Here is a 22689-nt window from a genome sequence, read left to right as displayed (position 1 = left end):
TGTGGAGACTTAAAAAAACAAAACAATCCTGTTTGCGACGGGACATGGACAGGCGCCAGATGCCACGGGATTTAAGCGGAAACGCGTTCAGACGCCCGCCCTTGCCCCGCGTTTTCCGGAAACTAGTATCTTGTATGTGGTGGTTTTTTACTGCACATCTTCGGCGACAAGCTACGGGTTAGCCATGGGTGCACGACGCTTCCCAGATGTTGTGGTGTGATTGTGCACCAACAATCCACCTATCATCTGTCTCTTTAGCATGGCAACTTCTCCGTGTGAACGGGACCTATGTTTTGTTTCTGAGGAATATCCCCAAGGATAGTTATTCCAATTGTCTTCCCGGTATTCTCACTACTGAGGAGAGAAAGGGAGCTGTAAGCATTGAGCTGTCTGCTGTCACAAAATCAGCGCAGTTGCTTTGGTTCACAACAAGGAAAGCAGAAGCTTTAATAGAGACAAGTACTCAGTCAGAAGCAGCATCCCTGCTTGGAGGGGGGTGGGGCTGCTGGAGAAGAAGAGAATCTGCTCCTTCTAAGCTGTATCTGCTGGGAACAGATGCCGTCAGTTTTGGTTTCATGGAGGTCAGATTGCTGAAGATGATTGCTTCCGCCCCGCCCAAAGGTGATATCAGTAATCTCTTCCCTAAATATCTCACAGGCGTATTGGTAAAATGTGTGTGTTGTAGCCCTTAGCATTAGCGGGGGGCAGCTACTACTGTTCAATCCAATGCTGTGTGCAGAGGAAGTCACAGAATGGAGAGAGCGCTGTGGCCAGGACATATCCCGTATGCTGTCTTCTCCCTGAGAAACAAACAGAGCAAATCCTGTTTTTCAGCCTGAAACATACGAAAAAATATCCTGCAAGTGAACTCTTTTTCCCCCCTTACAGTATGGACAGAAGTGGAACAAGATGCTCCCAAGCACACTTCCAGTGGTGAGATCCGTAATCGGAAACTCTGCATTTTTCCAGATGTTGGAAACAGTTGTTTGGTAGTGGTGGGAGTGTTTAACCCTTCACTGTGCTGTTTTCATTCCTTCCATCACACCCCGCCCAGACTCCTGTTGCCCTGGCATTGATCAGGCCGTTTACCCACTTAAGGGCATCATTCCCAGGCTGTGAAGGGGGTTCAACAACGCTTTTGGGGGCAGAGGGGCCATTGCAGGGGATCCCTAAAGGTCTGATAAGGCTCCTGGACCTTGTGTCTCAATCACAAGCCCTCGGTGAAACCACTGCTCTGTATCGGGCATTCTTCTTAAACTTTTTATTTTCACCACAGCTCCATAGAGACTAGAATTCTTCATGGAGGCAATTTGCCACTGCGTAGATGCTCTACCGCCATCCAATTCATATCCTCCACAGGATGGTGTCCTTAAAATGTTTATTTGACACTTCCCCCTTGGGGATGAGATTCATAGAGCCCCCTTACCCGCCCCAAACTTTCCTCTGTAGTTACCAACTGGCCTCAGATACAGGCTGGCCACCTCGTTTCACTGCTTCTTCGTCTTCACCAAGCCTTTCTGTACTAGGCTGCGATACAGCTCCTGGATATAGGTGTAGATGCATTTTGCATCAGGGACGCTCAGGCGCACCATATCCTCCACATCCAAAAGCTGGGCACAGTCTGCAAGCTTCCTGGGAGGAGGTTGTTGAAAAGAAGTCATGTTAGTTTGGATACCTTTCTAAGCCTTGCTGAAGCTGCACGTCACCTCTAGGATGTCGTTCTCCACACAAATGGATCCAGGACAGAAAGGATGCAGTGCGCCATCCAGCCACAATAGATTGTACATGGGGGAGGAAATAGCACTAACAGGGGGGGCATCTTGCCTTTTGAGGCTTGCTTGGCTCTCTCATTTTATTTGTAAAAGGTCATAAATTATAATCTTGCTCCTCAAGTGGACCAACAAAGGTAAGGACAGCTCTTCTGTGCTTCAGAGCCCACTCGCGGGGAGGGCAGGGTAAAAATGTTAACAATAAAAATAAATAAAATAAATAATAAATTGAGGTCATTTTCTGGAGTTCTGAGGGAGAATCTACTGATACTTGGTCACCTACAGCTGGTTTTGATTGTCCTCCTCCTAATAGCTACTGTCTCTTCCAGTATTGGTCCCTCTACTGGCTATTCAGTGGCAATCTCATTTCCCATGAGCCTTTGAGCCCCCTCCGGTCAAGGCTAACCTAACACCTGAAAGACAAAACCAAGAGTGGATTACCACTCCCAGCAGCACTGCAAGTAACATTGGGTTTTGACCTGTGTCTGATGCAGCATACACTTTAAGTGTGAAGGGGAGATATGTGAGTGTCCCCCAGGCACTTGGAGACATGCAACAGTCATGAGCCAAAGAACAGCAGATAGTGTGGTTTCTTGGCATGTGTTGCTCCCTCTAAGCTATGGAGTCCTGTGAGCAAAAATTCTACTTTGTGAGCTACTGTCATTAAAGTTGTGAGCGAGCAATCTGGCTACTGCATAAATTAGTTTGCTCTGGATCCATCCTTCCTGAGCCAAGACAAAAATGTGTGAGCCAGAGGCTAAAAACCTGTGAGCTAGCTCACACTAACTTAAATCTAAGCTGAGGGAACACTGGTGATCACTATATTTAAAGTCTCACTTTGCCCTTACATAAGAACATAAGAGATGCCAATGTTGGATCAGGCCAAAAGCCCATCCCGTCCAACACTCTGTATCACACAGTGGCCAGAAATACCAGTGCCATCAGGAGGTCCAGCAGTGGGGCCAGGACATTAGAAGCCCTCCCACTGTTGACCCCCCCCAAGCACCAAGAAGACAGAGCATCACTTGCCCCAGAGCCCCTAGCTATACCTTGTGGCTAATAGCCACTGATGGACCTCTGCTCCATATGCTTATCTAATTCCCTTTTGAAGCCGTCCATGCTTGTAGCACCCACCACTTCCTGTGGCAGTGAATTCCATGTGTTAATCACTCTTTGGGTGAAGAAGTACTTCCTTTTATCCGTTCTAACCCGACCGCTCAGCAATTTCATGGAGTGCCCACGAGTTCTTGTATTGTGAGAAAGGGAGAAAAGTACCTCTTTCTCTACCTGCTCTTTCCCATGCATAATCTTATAAACCTCAATCATGTCACCCCTCAGTCGTCGTTTCTCCAAGCTAAAGAGCCCTAAGCGCTTTAACCTTTCCTCATAGGGAAAGTGTTCCAACCCTTTTATCATTCGAGTTGCCCTTTTCTGCACTTTTTCCAAAGCTATAATATCCTTTTTAAGGTGTGGTGACCAGAATTGCACACAGTATTCCAGATGAGGTCGCACCATTGATTTATATAGCGGCATTATGATATTGGCTGATCTGTTTTCAATACCCTTCCTAATAATCCCCAGCATAGTATTGGCCTTCTTTATTGCAGTCACACACTGTCTCGACATTTTCAGTGAGTTATCTACTACGACTCCAAGATCTCTCTCTTGATCAGTCTCTGCCAGTTCAGACCCCATCAACGTGTATTTATATTTAGGATTTCTGGCTCCAATGTGCATCACCTTGCACTTGGCCACATTGAACCCCATTTGCCATGTTGACGCCCACTCGCCCATCCTTGACAGATCCCTTTGGAGTGCCTCACAATCCTCACTGGTTTTCACCACCCTGAACAACTTCGTATCATCTGCAAATTTAGCCACTTCACTGCTTACTCCCAACTCCAAATCATTAATGAACAAGTTAAAAAGCAGTGGACCAAGTACTGATCCTTGTGGTTCCCCACTGCTTACGTCCCTCCACTGAGAAAATTGCCCATTTATACTCACTCTCTGTTTTCTATTTATTAGCCAGTTTTTGATCCATAAAAGGACTTGTCCTTTTATCCCATGATTTTTGAGCTTACTTAGGAGCCTTTGATGAGGAACTTTATCAAAAGCTTTCTGGAAGTCAAGGTAAACAATATCTATTGGATCCCCCTTGTCCACATGTTTGTTCACCCCCTCAAAGAACATTAACAGGTTAGTGAGACAAGATCTTCCCTTACAGAACCCATGCTGAGTCTGCCCTTCCATATTTTATGTGCTTACTGCAGCAAGCACCAGTTTAGCCAGGGTGCGATACGGAGTGTGGATAATCACCCACCCAACCCAACCTGTCCCAACTATTGTGCTCTCCCAGGGTCTTGGGGTGTGCGGAGCGCTCACTCGGCAGTAGAGAAGGCCAGGGCAAAGTTTTCTCTGCGCTTTGTTGGGTCAAGAGTGGAGTAGTCAAAAGTGTCCGGGAAGAATTTGTGGATGAGGGCGCAAAAGGCCATGCCGCTGCTCCAGCTGGAGGAAAAGTTTTGGACATCTACATGCTGGGAATGAGAAAAAGAAAGGTTAATGGGGAAGGGTTCAGTTGCTTCTGGCCCTCATGCTTTCTCTCTCAGCTGCAACAAGCATTTCTTACTGCATCATCATTACTATTGTATATCAAGGTTGCATCCCACCATTTCTCCAAGCAGTTCAGGGTACTGCATATAGAATCATAGAAAGTTAGAGTTGGAAGGGACCTTGCAGGTCATCTAGTCCAACCCACTGCACTCTGCAGGAGCAGAGCTGAAAGATAGCCCTACAACATACCCGAAAGACGGTCGTCCAGCCTCCACTTGAAAACGTTCAGCGAAGTAGCATCCACCACCTCCTGAGGCAGACTGCTGCACTGCTCAACCACTCTTACAGTTAGGAAGTTTCTCCTGATATTTAGCCGGTAACGACTCCCTTGTAATTTTCACCCATTAGATCTAGTCTTGCAATCCGGCGCAAGAGAGAATAGATCTGCTCCATCTTCTACATGACAGCCCTTCAAATACTTGAAAACTGCAACCATGTCCCCTCTAAGCCTTCTCTTTCAGCCTTTCCTCGTAAGACTTGGATTCCAACCCTCTCACCATCCTGGTTGCCCTCTTCTGGACACACTCGAGCTTGTCAGCATCCTTCCTAAAATGTGGTGCCCAAAACTGGACACAGGACTCCAGGTGAGGCCTGTCCATAGCAGAATAGAGTGGAACTACCACCTCCCGTGATCTGGCCACAATGCTTCTGTTAATGCATTCTAAGAGTGCATTAGCTTTCTTCACAGTCACATCGCATGGCAGGCTTTCTGCAAACCCTGTTGAAAGGGACCTCTGTCCTTTAAATGGGGTTTGCAGAAAGCCTGAAAAGCAACTGTCTTTTTACCTCATAGCCACGGGTCTTGGCCCTGCACCACTCCAGCAACATGCTCTTCACACTGTTTGCACCTCCCATCCTCCTGACATTGGGAGCAGGACCACTTGCAGCCCTTTTGGAGGGAAAAATTGGGGATTGTTGAAGGAAATGATGAGAAAGAGAAGGATATGGGCAGATCAAACGAAAGGATGAGGTTGATAGCTAACAAAAATGAAGAAATAAGGCATATTTCTCTGAATATCATCCACAAATTCTAAGGGTCAGGTCACACGGACATTTAGTGCGGGCTTCACTGCTGATCCCTCGCGCATTAAAGTTTCCTGTTCATATTGGCAAACCCGCCTCCTGCACCGAAGCGGGCTGAGTCCCGCGGTTTTCGCTCTTTTTATCCGCGTTTTCTGACACCCGTTGGAACAGGTGTTTTCCGATATCTCACGCTTTGTATCCACGGTTTTGGCATCTGGACAGCAATTTGCCGTGACCGCGCTACCGTCCCCCCCTTTTGTGTTTCCAGTTTAAGTTATGCGCTTGTGCAAACAGGCGCTAGCTTTTATTTTGGTCTTTTTAGTTGTATGTACGCCCAAGCACATGCGCAGGGTTGTTTTTTTAAAAAAACCGCGCCACCGTGGGGACAGCGCTCTGTGTGATCAGTATCTTGCGCGAGTGAAGCAGAAGACAGAGGGACCGTCTGACCACCTCCAAGCGATATAAAATGTCGCGGATAGAAGAACTGCGGGAAAACTAGCGTGGTAAGAGGTCCGTGTGACCGCGGCCTCTATCACTGTATTTGACTCACTTATCCATCTATAATGGCCAGCAGTGTGGAAACAGTTCTGTCTGGTTGGGACCTGGACCTGTTTATCTCGCCTGATTGCCACCCGTTCACCAGTCTTTACAAGAGACCTTGTTAAGGATTGTATAAATAGACTGATGTGTGTTAAAGGTAATTTAACAGACATCAGTCTATATATAAAATCCTTAACAAAGGCACCTTTTCACTCACCAGTACATTTAGACCGCATATCCCTCCAAAACTAACAGAATCTGGAAGGGAGACACACATGTCTGTGCACAGATGTAGTCTGATTAATGAAACAAAACAATTCCAGAGGGGTAGTCATGTTAGCTTGTTGCAGCCAAAGCAGTAAATAGTCTTATGATGCTTTACTGTGGCAAAAGTTTTCATGGCCAGAGCTGAATTCTATGTATTGTTGTCACTCTAAGACTCCATTCTTGTTGCCTTTTCTCTGCCCACCTTCATGTTGGCTCTGGAAGCAGCTCTGCCACGCATCTGTCAGACTTGGGCATTTGACCAACTGTGACTGTTGTAGTCCTGACAAAGCGTTCGAACCCCCATGGCATCTCCTATCTCCAAATAAGACATTAAAGTGTGTGTGGAGAGCGGTTTGACTGGGAACCTGACAGTATCACGCAGGACCCAGAAAATGAATTTTGGCCCATCACCGAAACAAAGGTCGGAGGCCAATAGGAAAAAAAAGCAGGATCAGTCATCCTCCGGGCTCCCTCTGAGCAGTGGAGTCTGGTTATTTATTTATTTATTTATTTATTTATTTATCTACAAGATTTATACTCTGCCCTCCCAGCCAAAGCTGGCTCAGGGCAGCTTACACAGAATCAAACAATTAAAACAGTTTTAAAACCAACTAAAACCATCTGATATAGTAAAGTGTTAGTAATCATTACATTGTTTAATGATGGCAGCTGTTATTCAGGGGTCCCTTCTCACAGTCAGCTCGTAGGTTTTTCCTTGAGGCGGCTGGCACAGGCTGCCATTATCGGTGGCTCCGGGGGGGGGGGGGGCAGGGCTCTCTATCTTCAGCTGCTAAAGGCAGCTCCTTAATTGAAGGCCTAGTGGACGAGCTCCGTGTTATAGGCCCTGCAGAACTGTATAAGGTCCCGCAGGGCCCTGATCTCTTCTGGGAGCTTGTTCCACCAGAACGGAGCCACCCCTGAGAGAGCCCTGGCCGTACAACTGGCAAACCAGACACAAACACAGTATGTTAAAATGCTCTCTATTGAGCAGCGATAGAAAGACATCAGTATTTTCTCACTCAAGTTATTTTTTTAAAAAAGTCTGAGAAAAAAAAAGCCTCTGCTGGGCCTTCTTCACCAGAGCAGTGGTGTTAGTGCTCCAAGTCAAGTTCTGCTCAATAATCACTCCCAAAAACTTAAAAGTAGCCACCCTCTTCACACGTTCTCCACCAATAAACAGTGGCTGAATGTCCATTTTGTTCCTCCTATAGTCCACTACCAATTCCTTAGTTTTGGTGGTGTTGAGGATCAAATTATTTTCCCTGCACCAAACACAAAGCCGTTCCACCTCATCCCGATAAGCAGACTCATCATTCCCAGAGATGAGCCCCACCACAGTGGTGTCATCAGCAAACTTGATGATGGTGTTACTGGGGTGGGCGTCATCCCCCTCTTTCAACACCCATCCCGTAATGCCATCAGGTCCAGCCGCTTTCCTCGGATTTACAGCCCTCAGCGTACGCCTCACCTCATGCTCTTCTACCCTGAGGGAGGGGCCGCCATGGACAGATGGCTGTAGTATGGCTGTCCCCTTCGGCTCCACATCAAAACGGGCAAAGAAGAGATTAAGCTCCTCCGCCAATGAAGGGTCTCCATCCACAGCAGCAACGGTTGGTTTATAATTGGTAATATTCTGAATCCCCTGCCACACCTGCTGCATGTCATTCGTATTGAATTTATCCTCAATCCTCTGCCTATAGCCCAGCTTAGCCTGTCGGATACCTCTTTTCAGGTTGGCTCTGGCAGAGCTATAAAGGTTCATGTCTCCAATGGTGCCCCACTGAAGGTTGGGAGCAGGATCCCTACCCCCAGGCTGCCCCAACTCAGGCACAGGACCTCCATCTTTGTCGGATTCAATTTCAGTTGGCTCAGCCTAAGCCAACCAGCCACGGCTTGTAATGCCCGGTCCAGATCTTCTGGTTCAGAGTCAGACTGGCCACCCAACATCTGTGTACTGGTGACATCCCAGGCCATGCCTCCGGGCCATCTGGGCAAGGGGGTGCATATAGATATTGAAGAGCATGCTGATAGCTATGAGTGCCAATCGTGACTGATCTAGGATTGTAAGAAAGAAAGAAAGAAAGAAAGAAAGAAAGAAAGAAAGAAAGAAAGAAAGAAAGAAAGAAAGGGCATCGGGGACAGCACTGTCCCTTGGGGCACTACACAATCCAGTGGGTGCCTTTGGCATAGCTGTTCCCCGAGTGCCACCCTTTGTCCCCGACTTTGGAGGAAGGAGGCGAGCCATTGCAAGGCAGGCCCCTGAACTCCCATGTCGGCAAGCAGGCAGATCAGTAGCTGATGGTCATCACCTCACAGGGCTCTAATCATGCTTACTGGCAACAGTGGCAGCCTCAGAGGAAAACAGCCCCTCTCCCTTCGTCTAGCCCCAGACCATCAATCAGGACTTCTCAGTAATTATCCGACTGCACTGAAATCCCTGCTAAGAGAACTAGATCCACATTAACATTTTTGGCTAAAGGTTTTCCATTCACACTGATCAGCTGGAATCTCCTCCAAAATCCCAGTTTAATGAGGTAATTAATACTGCCTCCAATATACCTCCCCTATCCTGAGAATTCCACTCTCTCTCTCATTTGGAAATGTTCCCAGGATACAGAAACTGCCTCGTTCTCACATTTGGACAGTCAGGGAACGTATCATTTTGGACTCCTCTCCCCCTTCTTTGAGAACGGGGGAGGGGGAGGCGGGCTTCAAACTCCAAGCCCTATCACTGAGGCTATAATCTATGCCGAAGTGTGTTTCTGGGGTGGTACAAAACTTGCCTGTTGTTAGTCCATATGCAGTGTGCTTCCATGGTTTTCTTTCCCTCTGGATCTCTACTTGGATTGTTGCCTGTGTTATTGCTTTGGACCCAAACATACAAGGGTCCCAAGGCAATGTTTAGCCTTGCTGCACTTCCCCTTTTGGATTTCTCTTTTAGATTATTGGCTGTGCAGATGTTTGTGACCCCTGAGTGAAGATATGTATCTGTGCCTGGAGCCTGCAGTGTTAGGTCGTGATAAGCCCCCTGCTTCACTCTTTGCCCTACTTCTTTTGGCCTCATACCTTCTCCTTCTTAAGTGATACATGTTGTTTCACTCTGTGTGTGTGTTTGTGTATTTTTATGTAATACAAGCGTCTTAACATGGACACCCAAGTATTTGGTACCACTGCAAGCCTCATTTTATCACAACTTCTTGGGTGTATTCTCCTTAACAAAGCTATGCCTGATTTGAGCGTGCTCATGTTCTCAGTGCTTCTTTCAAACTTGCATAAGGAGCCTTTGTCAAAGATCTCTCTTTTTTTTTTTTAGGGGATTTTTAAAATTGCGTTTTCTATGAACTACAAAGAAACAAGGGAAGGTAACTACATACTAAGGGAGAAAGTAAAGCAAAACCCCTAAAAACCCAAGAGATGGTGGTCATTCCAAATGTTTACAGTATTAGCTTATAGGTGTATACGCTTTAACATAGCTACATTAAGTGAGTACCTTTTTCTTATTGCTTATATCAGGATTCCAATAAAACTGGCTATAAAGATCTCTATTGAGATACAATTAAACTTCAATTAAAACAGGCTCTGAAAAACAGTTATAACGCTTTCATTTTTTGTTCTTTTTGTTTCTAAACCGGTAACCTCTTTTGGGGGCCACGGCCCCCAGTTCAGAAGCTGAGTCCTCATCAGAAGATGCCAAGCCTTCTTCTTCTTCACTTCCCTTGCTGCTGCCGTTGTCTTTATCTTCTTGGTCTGCTGGACCAGTCTGTCGTTGTAGAATTCACGTGCCTTTTCAACAGAGTCAATTTTTTCTTTCTTATATTTGAATTTAAAGAGGACGCATTCGGGGAAAGTCCATCGGAAGGTGACATTATTTTTCTGTAAGAACAATGCCAAGTCTCTGTATTTCTTTCTCTTCTTTCTTATTTCAAATGGAATGTCCTTCAAAACTTTTATCTCTTTGTCTTTAATCTTCAGGGTAGCTCCATTTGTTGCTTTTAGAATTTTATCCCGAACTTGTCTCCTGGAGAATCTCACCACATTCTCACCGGGCAGATTATTCTTCCTTGTAAATTCAGAATACGATCTATAAATCGTATCTATTTCGCTTTGTAGAAACTCCGCTTTTAAATCTGCCACCGGGCCCAATAAATCACAGATGATCTGCTTCAGGTTTCCACCCTTAGCTTCTGGGGCACCCTGAAACCTTAAGACATAGCTTGCTTGTTCCATTTGCAGCAGTAATAACTCAGTTTTATCAGATACTCTCTTTTTTGTCATGACCTGTATTTCCTTTTTAAGTTTCTGAGTGTTGGCATTGACTTGTTTCAGGTCTTGTTCTACTTTCTCTGTTTTTCTAGCAGTCTCATTCAACTGACTTTGCTGGACATCGGGTTTGGCATGTAATGATGTCATTTGCTCCAGCAGAGGGCGCAAAGCCTCAGCCAGCATTGTCTGCAAGTTTGCATTGCTGTCCTGTCTAGACACAGAACTCGCTGGGCTGGCATTTCCGGGAGGAAGCCTCAGTTTTGATGGATTATCTTTTTCCTCCCTTCCTCCCTTTTAAAAAAAAGTTACAAAAGTCTCAGAAACCTTTGGAAACGCCTGGTAATTTCTCAAAAGTTCTTTATATTAGCCTGCAACTGCTTTATGCTTGATCCCCCTTCAGATTTCTCTTTGCAAAGTCCATGTTTATTTCTTCCAAGAGAGGGTCCCTCCCCCTCGGTTTGTTTAAGGGGGATTTTCCGCTTGAATTTTGGTGCCTTCGCTTAAACCAACACTCACTTTTCATTGTAAAACTTGCTTTTCTCGATCACAATGCGCTCGGCCACCAAACGTTTGTCCCGGTGTGCGTTCTTAGTTCCTTCTCGGATGCACCGCGGTGGGACCTTCAGGGCATGAAGGAGCCCCCTTCGCCGGCCAGTCGCCAGAGAAAGAGCTCTTCTAGCACCCCATGGCTGGGAGCCCTTCGCACGAGCTCCAGGGGTGGTGCAGACATTCCCCCCCCCCAGCTGCAGGCACTGGCACACGGCTCCCGCAGCTTCGGGAGACCATGGCCACCATTGCAGACACCAAAACCGGAAGCCCTTTGTCAAAGATCTCTTGATCACCTCTTGTAGTGGTCTTTGCTCATTCTTTTAAAATGGGTGTTAGAGTCTGACCCAGTAGCTCTTTGCAGTGAGAGGTGACAGAAGGTTCTCTTCCTTACACTCAGGTCATGTTAGTGTGAAGCTGGGACCAGAGGGAAAAGGAAGTCCACTCCTGTGGACACTTCTCTGTACATATGATGTCCAGACCACACACACTAATAGCATCTGACGAAGTGGGCTCTGGCTCATGAAAGCTTCTGCCATAATAAAATAAAGATTATTGTCCCGTGCACCTTATTTGGGGCAAGTCTCACTGAATTTAGGAGCTTTACTTCCATGAACATGGAATTCAGCTGTTAAGTCTGCCCCTAAAAGTGCACAGTTATCACGAGGGAAGGAAGCTTGCGCGTGCGCACACCACAAAGACTGTGAGAGGCTCATATGGAAGCAACAGACGCGCCATGCTGCAGTGCAGACACAGGCTCACCCTCCAAACTTCTCCACGATGGCTTTGCGGGACTGAGCTCTGGGCGGCATACGTGGCCGGGTTAGTGCCCGTTGGTCGAATGCAGGCCTCATCTTTTTCTCCTTGGCAGTGGCTGCCCCCTCGGCTGCAGGGTGCTGCTCTTGAACCCCCACAGAGGCCGCTTCAGTGCTGGGAACCCAAAGCGAATCAGAAGCAAGGATTGGCAAAGGGTGACAAGGAGGGCAATCTTAACACAGAGTGACTCCCAAAATGCAACGAGCAGAGGCAGAGATAGGATTGGCAAGAAAGGTGGAAGTCCCTTCCTGACCACTTCCAGAAAACATACCCCCCTATCGTTTCAGTGGCCGGCCAGTCCCAGGTATCATTGTGCTAATACTCTACTGTTGCAGGTGATTTCTTTTCAAAGAGCTCAGCACTGCATTCCTGTTTCCAACCTGTTCATTTGTGCCCAGGTCAACAGTGAGCTTTGTTTGTGCATTTGTTTTTCTTAGTTGCACGGAAAGTTTTACATTTTAAACTGAAACAATTTAAATAAACTCGTTATTATGTAGCTCGAAACCTTTGTTACTAGGTAATACTTTGGGGCTTGTTACTGGTATAAACTCTCAGCCTGAAACTCGAAGGAATCAGGTAGCCAGTTACTCCCCATATTTTTAATCACCACAATCACTACTGAGTTTTGCATTGTCTGTGCCTCCCTCCTGTCCCCCGTGCCAGTTCTTCCCAGAGACTCACCTGGTAGTTTGCCCCGTAGCAGTTTCTGCAGCTGTTGTGTTTGAAATGGTGCCATCTAGAGGAAATTGCATAAAGGTGTATGATTAAAATGTCTTACACTGAAATTAAGGCTGCTTTCCACACTCTTGTGTAGCTGAAAAGTTCATTTTCTCCAATCAGCTGTTGAAACAGAGCACTTACTATATAGCACTGTATTTCCCATAAAAATCTGGCAGTGCCCATCCTGCTGGGCAAGATCTTATTATGTTTACCTGGAAGTAAATCAAGCCTTACTCAGCAAAAATCCTAGTTTACTCTGCAGTTGTCCCTTTAAATTTTATTACCCTTGTTCGTTTCATCATGTAGCTGGGAGTAGTTCTGCCTCCGGTGCTTAATTAAGCAATATTAATTAATTAATTAATGCCCTGCTCTTGGTAGCCCAGGCTGGCCCAATCTCCTCAGATCTTGGAAGCTAGGCAGGATCAACCCCAGTTTGTACTTGGATAGAAGACCCAGGAAGTCCCAGGGTTGCTACAGAGAGGCAGGCCACATGGCCAACCAGCACTGTTAGTCTCTTGCCTTGAAAACCTCACAGGTTTGCCATAAATCTGTTGCAACTTGATGGCACTTCCCATCACTACCAATCAGTTCACGACAGCCATGGGATTCCTGGATGGACCCTTAATTTCTTTTCCTGGAGGTTTTTAAATAATTGTTTTCCCTTTGCGCACAAAGTAATGTTTAATTTTCCATGACTATAATTTCATAATTGTGCTGCTAAAATAAAAGTAATTTATTGTGCTGCAAAGAGAAAACCAGGGATCACTCCTCCCCCTCCCCTAAACCTGATTAAGAATCCATTCAGAAAATTCATACAAGTGAACAGGAACTATTTAAACCACTCTGAAAACCTGAAACTACTTTAAAACAGGAAGCAAATGTTAAGGGAGACCTCAGTGGCACAATAGACAGGCTAGTACAAACCCCTTAAGTTTTATGTGAAATAAGTTGTCACAAAGCAGGAAAAAATATGGGGAAACAACATAAAAATGCTGGAATGCAACAATGTTACAGATCCTCTGTAAATACTGGATGGATGTTATGCAAAGCCCTTCATGGCCTTGGACCCTCCTGCCTGCAAGCCTCCCCCCCCCCCACTACCTTGCTTATCTGAACGGGGCCTTCTGCAGCAGTTGCCAGTCTGCAAATGGGGGAAATCAACAGCTGCCTGCACATGTGACTTGTGTGTTGTGGCCCCCACCTTGTGGGATGGCCTGCCTCTCCTGGATTTCTGCAAACTATGAAAAATTGGATTATTCGGCTTTTCTATGCAGGCAGTAGGGTAGCACTGTACAAAATGATTTATAAAGTTACTTGGACAAATTACTGGGGACTGGGTGCTGTGTCTGGGCCACAGGGTGATGGGGTTGGGAATCCAGCTCCGAACCCTTGAGGGGGCGTTACTGACACCAACGCCAATGGTGAGGAGTTTGAGTGTGATTTTGGACGCCTCGCTTTCAATGGAGGCCCGAATCACAAATGTTGCCAGACAAGCATTTTGCCATCCTCAGCAGGTCAGGCAACTGGTTCCCTGTCTCTCTCCCTGTGATTTAGCCACAGTGATCCATGCAATAGTCACCTCCAGACTGGACTACTGTAACTCACTCTACATGGGGCTGCCCTTGAGATTGACCCAGAAGCTTCAGCTGGTCCAAAATGCAGCAGTGCGTGTCCTCAATGGGACACCTTTAAGAGCCCACATACAACCGGTGCTCCACCAGCTGCATTGGCTGCCAGTTGAGTACCGGATCAAGTTCAAGGTTATGGAATTAACCTTCAAAGCCCCGTGCAGTCTGGGACCAACATATCTTTCCCTCTATGTCCCCAAAGAGTTTTACGCTCCATAGATCAACACCTTATTGGCTCTGGACTGGTGGGACACTCTCCCGAGTGAGGCCAGGGCCCTGCTGCGGGACTCGCTGCAATTCTGCAGGGCCTGCAAAAGGGAGATGTTCTGCCAGGCCTACGGCCGAGGCAGCAGAGCGCCAACCCTACTGGCCTCCCCTCCCCAGCCTTGGTGCTGCTTTCTGCCACTTGCCCAGCCTCGTGGTTCCATCTGTGGACACACCACCGGCTGAAGGTTTACTTGTGTCTGACTGCCACCTTGTATTATCTGATATTATAGGTTTTTAATATTGTATAGATTATGTTTTAATTGTTTTAAATTTATTGTATATATCTATTGTTGCAACCCGCCCTGAGCCCTGCATTGCAGGGAAGGGCGGGCTAGAAATTTAATTCAAGAACTGAATAATAAAATATTCTTCTATGTTTGTTTGTAAATTTGATCCTGTTATGTAATTTTGCATCATTTAATGTGTCATGTCAGCACTTAAGTTTTGCTTCAGTTCTGTTTGTTAGTTTCCTGGTTGGTTCTAGAACCCAGATTCTGTTCCATTGTTTATCAAATGTCTCATCCTGTCAGTTGTACTGATTAATCCTGTGTAGTCTGCCCATAGTGGCAGTGATTATAAATAACATAAATAAATCTTCCAGACCTTAAACTAGTATGGAAGCCATCTAAGTAAGAAATGACATCTGTCCTGATGTTCTTAGACATGGCAAGGCCCTTGTCTCCCTCAGCGGAACTTCCTTTAGAGAGATGTGGGTGAAGGCCTCGAGGAAGTTCTGCTGGGAGGAACATGAAGGAGCCCTGCCTTCTGAACTCTGGATAGAGCATTTTGAAGGCATCACTCACATGTTTTTAGTTCCAGAGTAAGAAGGAGCTTTCTTTTCTCTTTTGGGACAATGAAAGCCGATATCCTCAAGATGCAGTGCTATTTGCCAGATGCCACTAGCTGACAGTCCTTGTAATCAGTCAAGAATATCAGCTCCTCTGACTATAAGTTCATGTAATTTGTGCTACCAACGATTACATTCTCTAGGTGCTGGTTCACATTCTCCTCACCTTCCTCCAAGCTTTTGAATCCCGTGGGGCTTTCTGGGCCCTCATCAGGAGAGCTTGCAGAGACTTCTGGCCAGTGCTCTTCTTCCTCACCTGGCTCCGGTGAAAGAGGTTCATCTGAAGTGCTGCCTGTTCGGCCCTGTGCACGTGGAGACGGAAAGGACCAAGCCATGTTAATTGTGTCCATACGTTGTGGGGAGTAGCGTTAAGTCTTGGACTGTTTACCCCAGTGGTTTCCAGAGCATGTCTGTGCTCTGACCTGAAGTCTCAAAGTCTCCCAGAAACAATTCGGGTCCTGGTCTCTGAGTTCTTATGATACACAGGCAGGCACTGTTCACGTGCTTGCAAAGGAACTACTTACGAGTGAAGGAGACAGGAATAGGAGTTGTTTATGTGTACAGAGCTGTCCGGGAAGAGGCTCCCTCTTGCAGCATTCCCATCCCGCTCTCTGGCTCGGAGGGCCACGCTAAGGCAGGGAGCCCTGAAGGTGTGTGTGCGCGCTTTTGTGTACAATGCAGGAAAATAAAGGCATGTATAAGCGAAGTGTGTGAGATAAATCAGGGAACAAGGTTCATGTAACTGAGGTATATGTAGAAATGTTCTGCCTGCCTGCCTATAGATGAAAAGAGAGTTCTGTATCCTGGACAAGTCTGAAACAAAGGCACAGGCAATGGGCATGGGAAGCATTAAAGGATGGCACTCAGGGAAAAGAAATGGAAGTGGGTATTCTGATTCTAACCAGAAGGGGAGGAGAAGAGCAGAGATTGGATTTATACCCTGCCCTTTACTCGGAGTCTCAGAGGGGCTTACAAGCGCCTTTCCCTTCCCCTCCCCACAACAGACACCCTGGGAGGCAGGTGGGGCTGAGAGAGCTCTTTCCAGAGCAGTCCTTGAGAGAACAGCTCTGACAGAACTATGGCTTGCCCAAGGTCATCCAGCAGCTGCAAGTGGAGGAGTGGGGGAATCAAACCCGGCTCTCCCAGATTAGAGTCTGTGCACTTAACCAGTACACCTAACTGGGAAAACACAAAGTCCCCACCTCAATGCGAGGCATGCTGGAATTATTTTCCAAGTCACCAGATTTTTCTTCTTTCTCCTGAACTTCTTCTTGGTTTCCATAAGCTTCTTCCTCGGGCTCTGTTCCAGATACGGCCACCTTATCTTCCATCTCTGCCTGGCCTTGGCTCGTTGTTTCTCCTTCTCCCTTCACTTTCTCTGTAATTCCAGGTTCCTGTACCTCCTCATCACCCAAAGCTTTTTCTGCTGGCTGATTTTCTCTCTTGGCATCACTCCCAGCAGCAGCCTCAGCTTTCCCAGCCTCACCCTCTCCCTGAGCTACGTTTCCTGCAGGCTCTGCCTCCCTTGCCCCTCCTGCAGCCTCACTCCCAGCAGCAGCCTCTGCTTTCCCTGCCTCACTCTCTCCCCCAAACTCTAAGTCATCCGGCTGCCCTGCGCCATGGCTGCCGTGGACTTCCTCCTGCTCCTTGATGCCTTCAGCTTCCATAATGCCACGTTCCTCTACTGTTTCAGTGGAAGATGAAGCAGGCGGCCACTTGCAGCTCCAGTTCTGAAATATACGGTGCAAGGAATAAAAGGTGGAAATCAGATTGTTAAAAGCCTCCAGTCTTTCATGCAATTGCTGCCAGATTCGTGTGTAACACTTTATTTCTCTGTACAATTATTGCACACTTGGCAACACAGATGGCTGTAAGAATAAACCGAAAAGTATTGTGTATTTGATGTGATAAAGATTTAGATGTGGTGTTAGATATGTGATGCTGTTCACACATGAAAGCCATCAAAAGATGTATATGCATGTATGAACTGATCCATGAGCTTTTAAAAGATGGGGTTCCTCCTTGAATTTCACCAAGGGTTCCATGAGGGACTCATAAGCATACCTGAAAACCCACTTTGCACTTGCCCATGTTGAACCTCATTTGCCATGTTGACATCTACTCGCCCGTCCTTGACAGATCCCTCTGCAGTGCCTCACAGTCCTCCCTGGTTCTCACCACCCTGAACAACTTAGAGTCATCCACAAACTTAGCGATTTCACTGCTTACTCCCAACTCCAAGTCATTAACGAACTGACCCAAAGTCACCCAGTGAGCTTCCGTGCCAGAAGAGGCATTCAGCCCTGGGTCTCCCAGATCCTAGTCTGGCGGTCTAACTAACTATCCCACACTAGCTCACAGCTTTCCTGGCTTCTTCCCTCAAAGGCCAGTACAGGCCTGAGGGGGACCCTGCTCCCTCTCCTTGCCTTTCACTGACAGAAACCAAGGCTTGAAGGCTGGTGATACTTTTGTGGTTGCCTTTGTTACTTAAAGGTACAGGTGTGTCTATATTTTGAGGGGGTTAACCCCCTCCAATGTATTTTGTTTTATATTATACTGGCGGGCCTCCTGATGGCACATGGATTTTGGTCACTGTGCAACACAGAGTGTTGGACTGGATCAGCATTGACCTTATCCAACACGGCTTCTCTTATGTTCTTATACACTTTCAGTCTACCCTACCTCACAGGGTTGTTGTGAGGATAAAATGGAACAGAGGATAATGATGTAAGCTGTTTTGGGTCTCCATTGTGGAGGAAGGAGGGGTATAAATGAAGCAAATAAATAGATGTAGCTGAAAATGGGGTGCAAATAAAAGGAAGGCTGGTGAGCAGGAAGGAGAGAAAGAAGCAGAGAAAGGTGAGGATATGGGGGCTGCCAGAAGGAGGAAAAGAGGAAATAAGTGTTCGAAGGAGGATATGGGGAAAGGGAGGTGAACCCTAGCCAGTGGCGGCCCAAATTGCCCAGAGTTATCCCAGGGAAAGGCTGCCAGGGGAGGGAAGGAGGAAAACCTAAAGACAGAGGGGCAGATAAAGGTAGGTTGGCTCATGGATGGGAAGCTCAAAAGGAAGCAAGAAACAGGGAGAGGCTATGGGGGCTTTCAGGGAAGAAACGGAGAAGGGAAAATGCAATGCCCCCAACAAGTCCTTCTGGGTCCCCCCAAGTGTGTGTGTGTGTGTGTGTGTGTGTGTGTGTGTATTCCTACTAAGGACCTACTGCATGCATCTGACAAAGGGGGGGGGGTCTAATACAGAAAAGTTTATGGTAGACTAAATATTTGTTAATCATTAAGATGCCACAAAGTAGGATCCTAAAAATGGGCTTGTTTCTTAAGGGGAAAAAATAACAGGGATCTTTACTGCCCTCTACTGGCTCTATGGTGTAACCATATTAATAAATGCTACTGTAGGATCAGTTCAGTTTATTTCTACAGTCCTTAGACCAGTTATACAAAAATAAGTACACCTTTGCACTTATTCCAAGATTTTAAAATACATTAGTACAACATTATACTGTAGGATCAAACTGAGGGCCTTATTCTGTTGTTTTTTCTGCCACTCAGACCATGGAGTGTCTGTTCCTTCCCAAGATACCACAGCAGTGCTAAAGTGTTCATCTGGAAGGAAATTTAGAATTCATGAGAATTTTAGATTAGGTTTAAGAAGCTGGATAACTTCTTGCTTAAGAGACTCCTGTGGAGGCGAGGCTGCTGTTGAGTTTTTCCAGCTGTGTGTTTGAATACTGGCAAAGACAACAAGAAGTGTATTACTCTGGAATATGTGGAGGCACAAAATACAGCTCATTGTAGAGTCCCCAAACACGTACTTTAATCCAACCTTCTTTGGATAGGAGCAGAGCCTCACAGAAGGCTAACCCTATCAAGAGACTCTATGCTGAGCACTGCATTCAAAACCATTTAAAGTAGCGTCTTCTCTGAAGCAGAACATGTATCCCTTAAGGCTGGGAAGTAGGGCCAGTCCCTGGCCCCTCCTTTCTTGTTACCTAGTAAATAATTTTTAAATAATCCTTGCTGACAAATGCCAGGAACAGCCAGTGACTCAAACATGAAACGTGCAGGAGGCAAGTAGGAAAAGAAGGGGCAGGTGAGCGGGCATGTCACCTGCTAAAAATACCCCCCGACATTTGCAATAGCCAAGGAGAGATTCGTTTGCACAGCACCCTTGAGCCAAAGACGGCCTCAGCTTCTGCCCTTCATTCTTCCTACATGAACTTGCCAAAAGTACCCCATTTTTAGCAGCCCTCTATTGGCCATTGGTATTTCATCCTCCTTATAATGGCCCATCAGGGATAAATCCTAGAAAGTGCTCTGTCACTTTCAAAAAAGAAGATCTTATGTAGCAGCTAAAAAACAAAGGGACAAGGAGTTGCTAACTAGAACAGAAGAAGGAGCTATTTGTCCAATAAAGCTAGGTGTTTGAAGGCACTAAAGGTGTTTGAGTTACATCACTTGGCCCCTTATCAACATCAGCCTTTTCAGTCAGTCTCTGCTACACCAGCTCTGTCCTCTCCCTACTTCCGGTTTTTCCAATGCCGCTCAGTCCCAACTTAAGGCCCCTTTATGTTCTCCTAGCCTCGTATTTCCTGCGGGCACACATTCAGTGCCACGGTTCCCTAAATCATAAGCCTGGAACATACTTTCTTTGTTTGAAATGGCATTCAGAGATGAATCGGCATCTATGTGACTGAGAATCCTGCCTTTTCCCTAGATTAGACAACTAGTGTTAAAGCAACCAAGCAGCGCAATCCTAAACAGAGTTAAATCCTTCCAAATCTACTGACGTCAATGGGCTTGAAAGGATGTAAGTCTACTTTGGATGGCTTGGTAGACTCTGGGAAGTGCCTTACTTACTTTCCCACACATACGGACATAAGAAAAAGAGCCTTTCCTTGACCGGCAGGTGTGTGTGAGCCGCCCTGAGCCGCATGTGAGCCTTTGGGAGGGTGGGATATAAATCAAACTAATAAATAAATAAATAAATGTGTTGCGTGTGTATTTAGACTCTGACCGTGGGTGGAGGGGGAGGGGAGCATGTCATGGTATGTGTAGCCCAGTCTCCGGAGCTAACCTGGGTTGGTACTTGGGAGCCGGCCCAGGAAGACTCTGCTGAGGAAGGCCATGGCTCAATCACTTTCGTTGAAAGCCCCTTGCTGGGGTTGCCACGAGTCAGCTGTGACAGCCGCTTGAGGATTCCTCACCAATACGGCCCCAGCAGAGGGCCAGGCTAGGACCTGGGGGACCCAGCTTCAGATTCACCCTCTTCTCCAGCACGGTGTGGTGGCTAAAGTGCCAGGCTAGGACCTGGGAGACCCAGCTTCAGATTCACCCTCTGCCGTGGACGCTCCCTGAGTCACTCACTCTAGCCTACTTCGCCGGGCTGTTGTTGTGAGGGTAAAATGGGGGTGGGGAGAATGATATTTTAAGCCAACGGGGTTCCCATTAGGGGAAAAAGTAGTGTATAAATATCCAAATAAATAAATCTATTTGAACCTGAGCTAGGCACCAAAGTCTTTCCTGAGGCTCACAAGTTTTCACTGCTTCTCCTTTGCTTCATTTCTAACAAGACCTTTAATAAGCAGGAGCTGTATGCTCTTGATTATTGGTGGATGGGCAGAAATCCATCATTCACCTTCACCTGCTTCACCTGCTGAATTTCTGCCACAAACCTTTGGATCACAAATGCGGAACCAGCCCGAGGCAGCACCACACAGCTTCCTCTCCCCGCTTCTGAGTAAGACCCACACAGACATCCCGGCTGTGCCTCCACTCCTGAACATCTCCCACTCCCCACTTGACTAAGAGAACGTTGTGTCTCCAGTATACAGGAAGAGTGAAGACTTCTCTTCCAACTCTATTTGTCTTCACTGTCCAGAAACTACACTTAAACTGCCTGGAGCCACAGTGTGGCCATCCCTGCACGACGGAGGAATAAGCACTTACCTAGACAAGTACACAAACAGGCCCAACTGCTGACTGCCAGTGAAAGAGGGGACATCGGAAGGGAGGCAGCGCTTACTGAACGGTCTGTGTCTTCCCTTCACTCTACCTCGCTCTCTCCTTCTTAAGCTTCCTTCTCCTGGCTCCTTCTCCGGCTGCCTTCCCCCCCCCCCACTGGGCCACACCACTTTTCTCATTGTTTACGACTCTGTTGATACACCCACCCTTCTCACTGTGATGGGTAACTACAGATTCCTATTTTTATCAGGAGGCCAACAGATGCCTCTTTCAATCATACTTCCCTCTTGTCAGAAGGGCCAGATGCAGCTAGGACAAGGAGAAGAGAGCCATTCCACTGTAGATCATGCCAGCCACTGACCAGCCCTAGCCTAAGAAAGGCATCCTTTCAGGGAAGGGAATAACTAGAAACAACATATTTTTAACAGGGCAGAGTGAGGCCTACTGAGCTGACCAGATGTCCAGAGGATTGCTGTCTAAAGATACTGACCATTTGGGATGGATATAGTCAAGCTATATGCTGCCAATCTATATACTAATAGCCAAGTTGCCCCCGTGAGTGCGGATCGCTAAATCCGCACTCCGGGGGCACTTGGGAGGACCGGCCTTGCCGCCACCGCCTTGGAGCCGGGCAAGGGGGAGGACTGGCCTCGCCACTGCCGCCTCGGGGAGATCGAGCGGGGGTGGAGGAGACGGAGCTCTTCCCCCCCACGAGTATCGCGGGTCCCCTTACGGGGGGAGACCGGCCTCGCCACCGCCGCCTCGGGGAGATTGAGCGGGGGGGGTGGAGGAGAGGAGCTCTTCTCTCCCCCCCCCCCGCGAGACGGAGCTCTTCTCTCCCCCTCTTGTGTATGCTATTACAGGCATTGTGATTCCTGATAAACCATGAGATAGCCAGTCAAAATTTTCAGGACTGGTTCAGGACAGGCAGTTTAAGTCCTTTAGGACATCCAGACAGAAGCAAATGAAACTGGCAAAAAAGAAAAGAAGAAACACTTTCAAAGACTACACAGGGTCCTAGCCAGAAGAATATGAAAAGTTTTAGTCAGTCAACATTAGAATTGTCAACTTTAGGTTGGGCGGCCTGCTTGGGGTGGCTTTGGGTTAGGGTTCTGTTGGGTGTGGGGTGGGGGTTGGCTAAGCCTTACTCTCTTACAGTTAATAATTTTTAGGGCAAGTTTTAAAAGTTTGGTTTACATTTAGAAGTATTCCTGTTGGATGGTTTTTTTTTTAAATTAACTGTAGTAATTGCTTGTTGGTGTGGTGGGGGTTTTGCTCAATGTTTTTAATTTTGTGATTCAACTTTTGTTATTGCTTGTAGTTTAAATATTGTAATTTTCTGGCTGGTTTTTAAATATATTTCTTGAGACTGTACTGCTGTGTGCCTCAAAGAATGCCAAATTCTTTGTAGTCTGC

At 46.8% G+C, this 22689-nt stretch overlaps 1 protein-coding gene across 4 annotated transcripts; it reads right to left on the bottom strand.

The window, feature by feature from the left end:
- Positions 1-417: 417 nt before the first annotated feature.
- On the bottom strand, positions 418-21415 carry SMTNL1 (smoothelin-like 1). 4 transcript variants are annotated; one of them, XR_001482865.1, is made up of 9 exons: positions 21259-21415; positions 16502-17029; positions 15466-15601; positions 12519-12573; positions 11784-11951; positions 5169-5271; positions 4155-4306; positions 1427-1632; positions 418-800 (listed from the first exon to the last, which is right to left on the bottom strand). XR_001482865.1 is itself a non-coding variant. In XM_015424362.1 (9 exons), the coding sequence occupies exons 2-8, from the start codon at positions 16964-16966 to the stop codon at positions 1488-1490; spliced, it is 1224 nt and encodes a 407-aa protein (XP_015279848.1). In that variant the 5' UTR covers positions 16967-17029; positions 21259-21415; the 3' UTR covers positions 418-800; positions 1442-1487. The 4 variants fall into 4 exon arrangements, 2 of the variants coding, with proteins under 2 accessions (XP_015279848.1, XP_015279849.1); XM_015424362.1 differs by having other exon boundaries at positions 1442-1632; XM_015424363.1 differs by having other exon boundaries at positions 1454-1632.
- Positions 21416-22689: the final 1274 nt, after the last annotated feature.

Source organism: Gekko japonicus, unplaced genomic scaffold (assembly GCF_001447785.1).
Source record: "Gekko japonicus isolate JY-2015 unplaced genomic scaffold, Gekko_japonicus_V1.1 scaffold4527, whole genome shotgun sequence".
Lineage (NCBI taxonomy): Eukaryota > Metazoa > Chordata > Lepidosauria > Squamata > Gekkonidae > Gekko > Gekko japonicus.
Note: the sequence above shows the minus strand (reverse complement) of the source record. Positions and strands in the feature narration are given on the sequence as shown.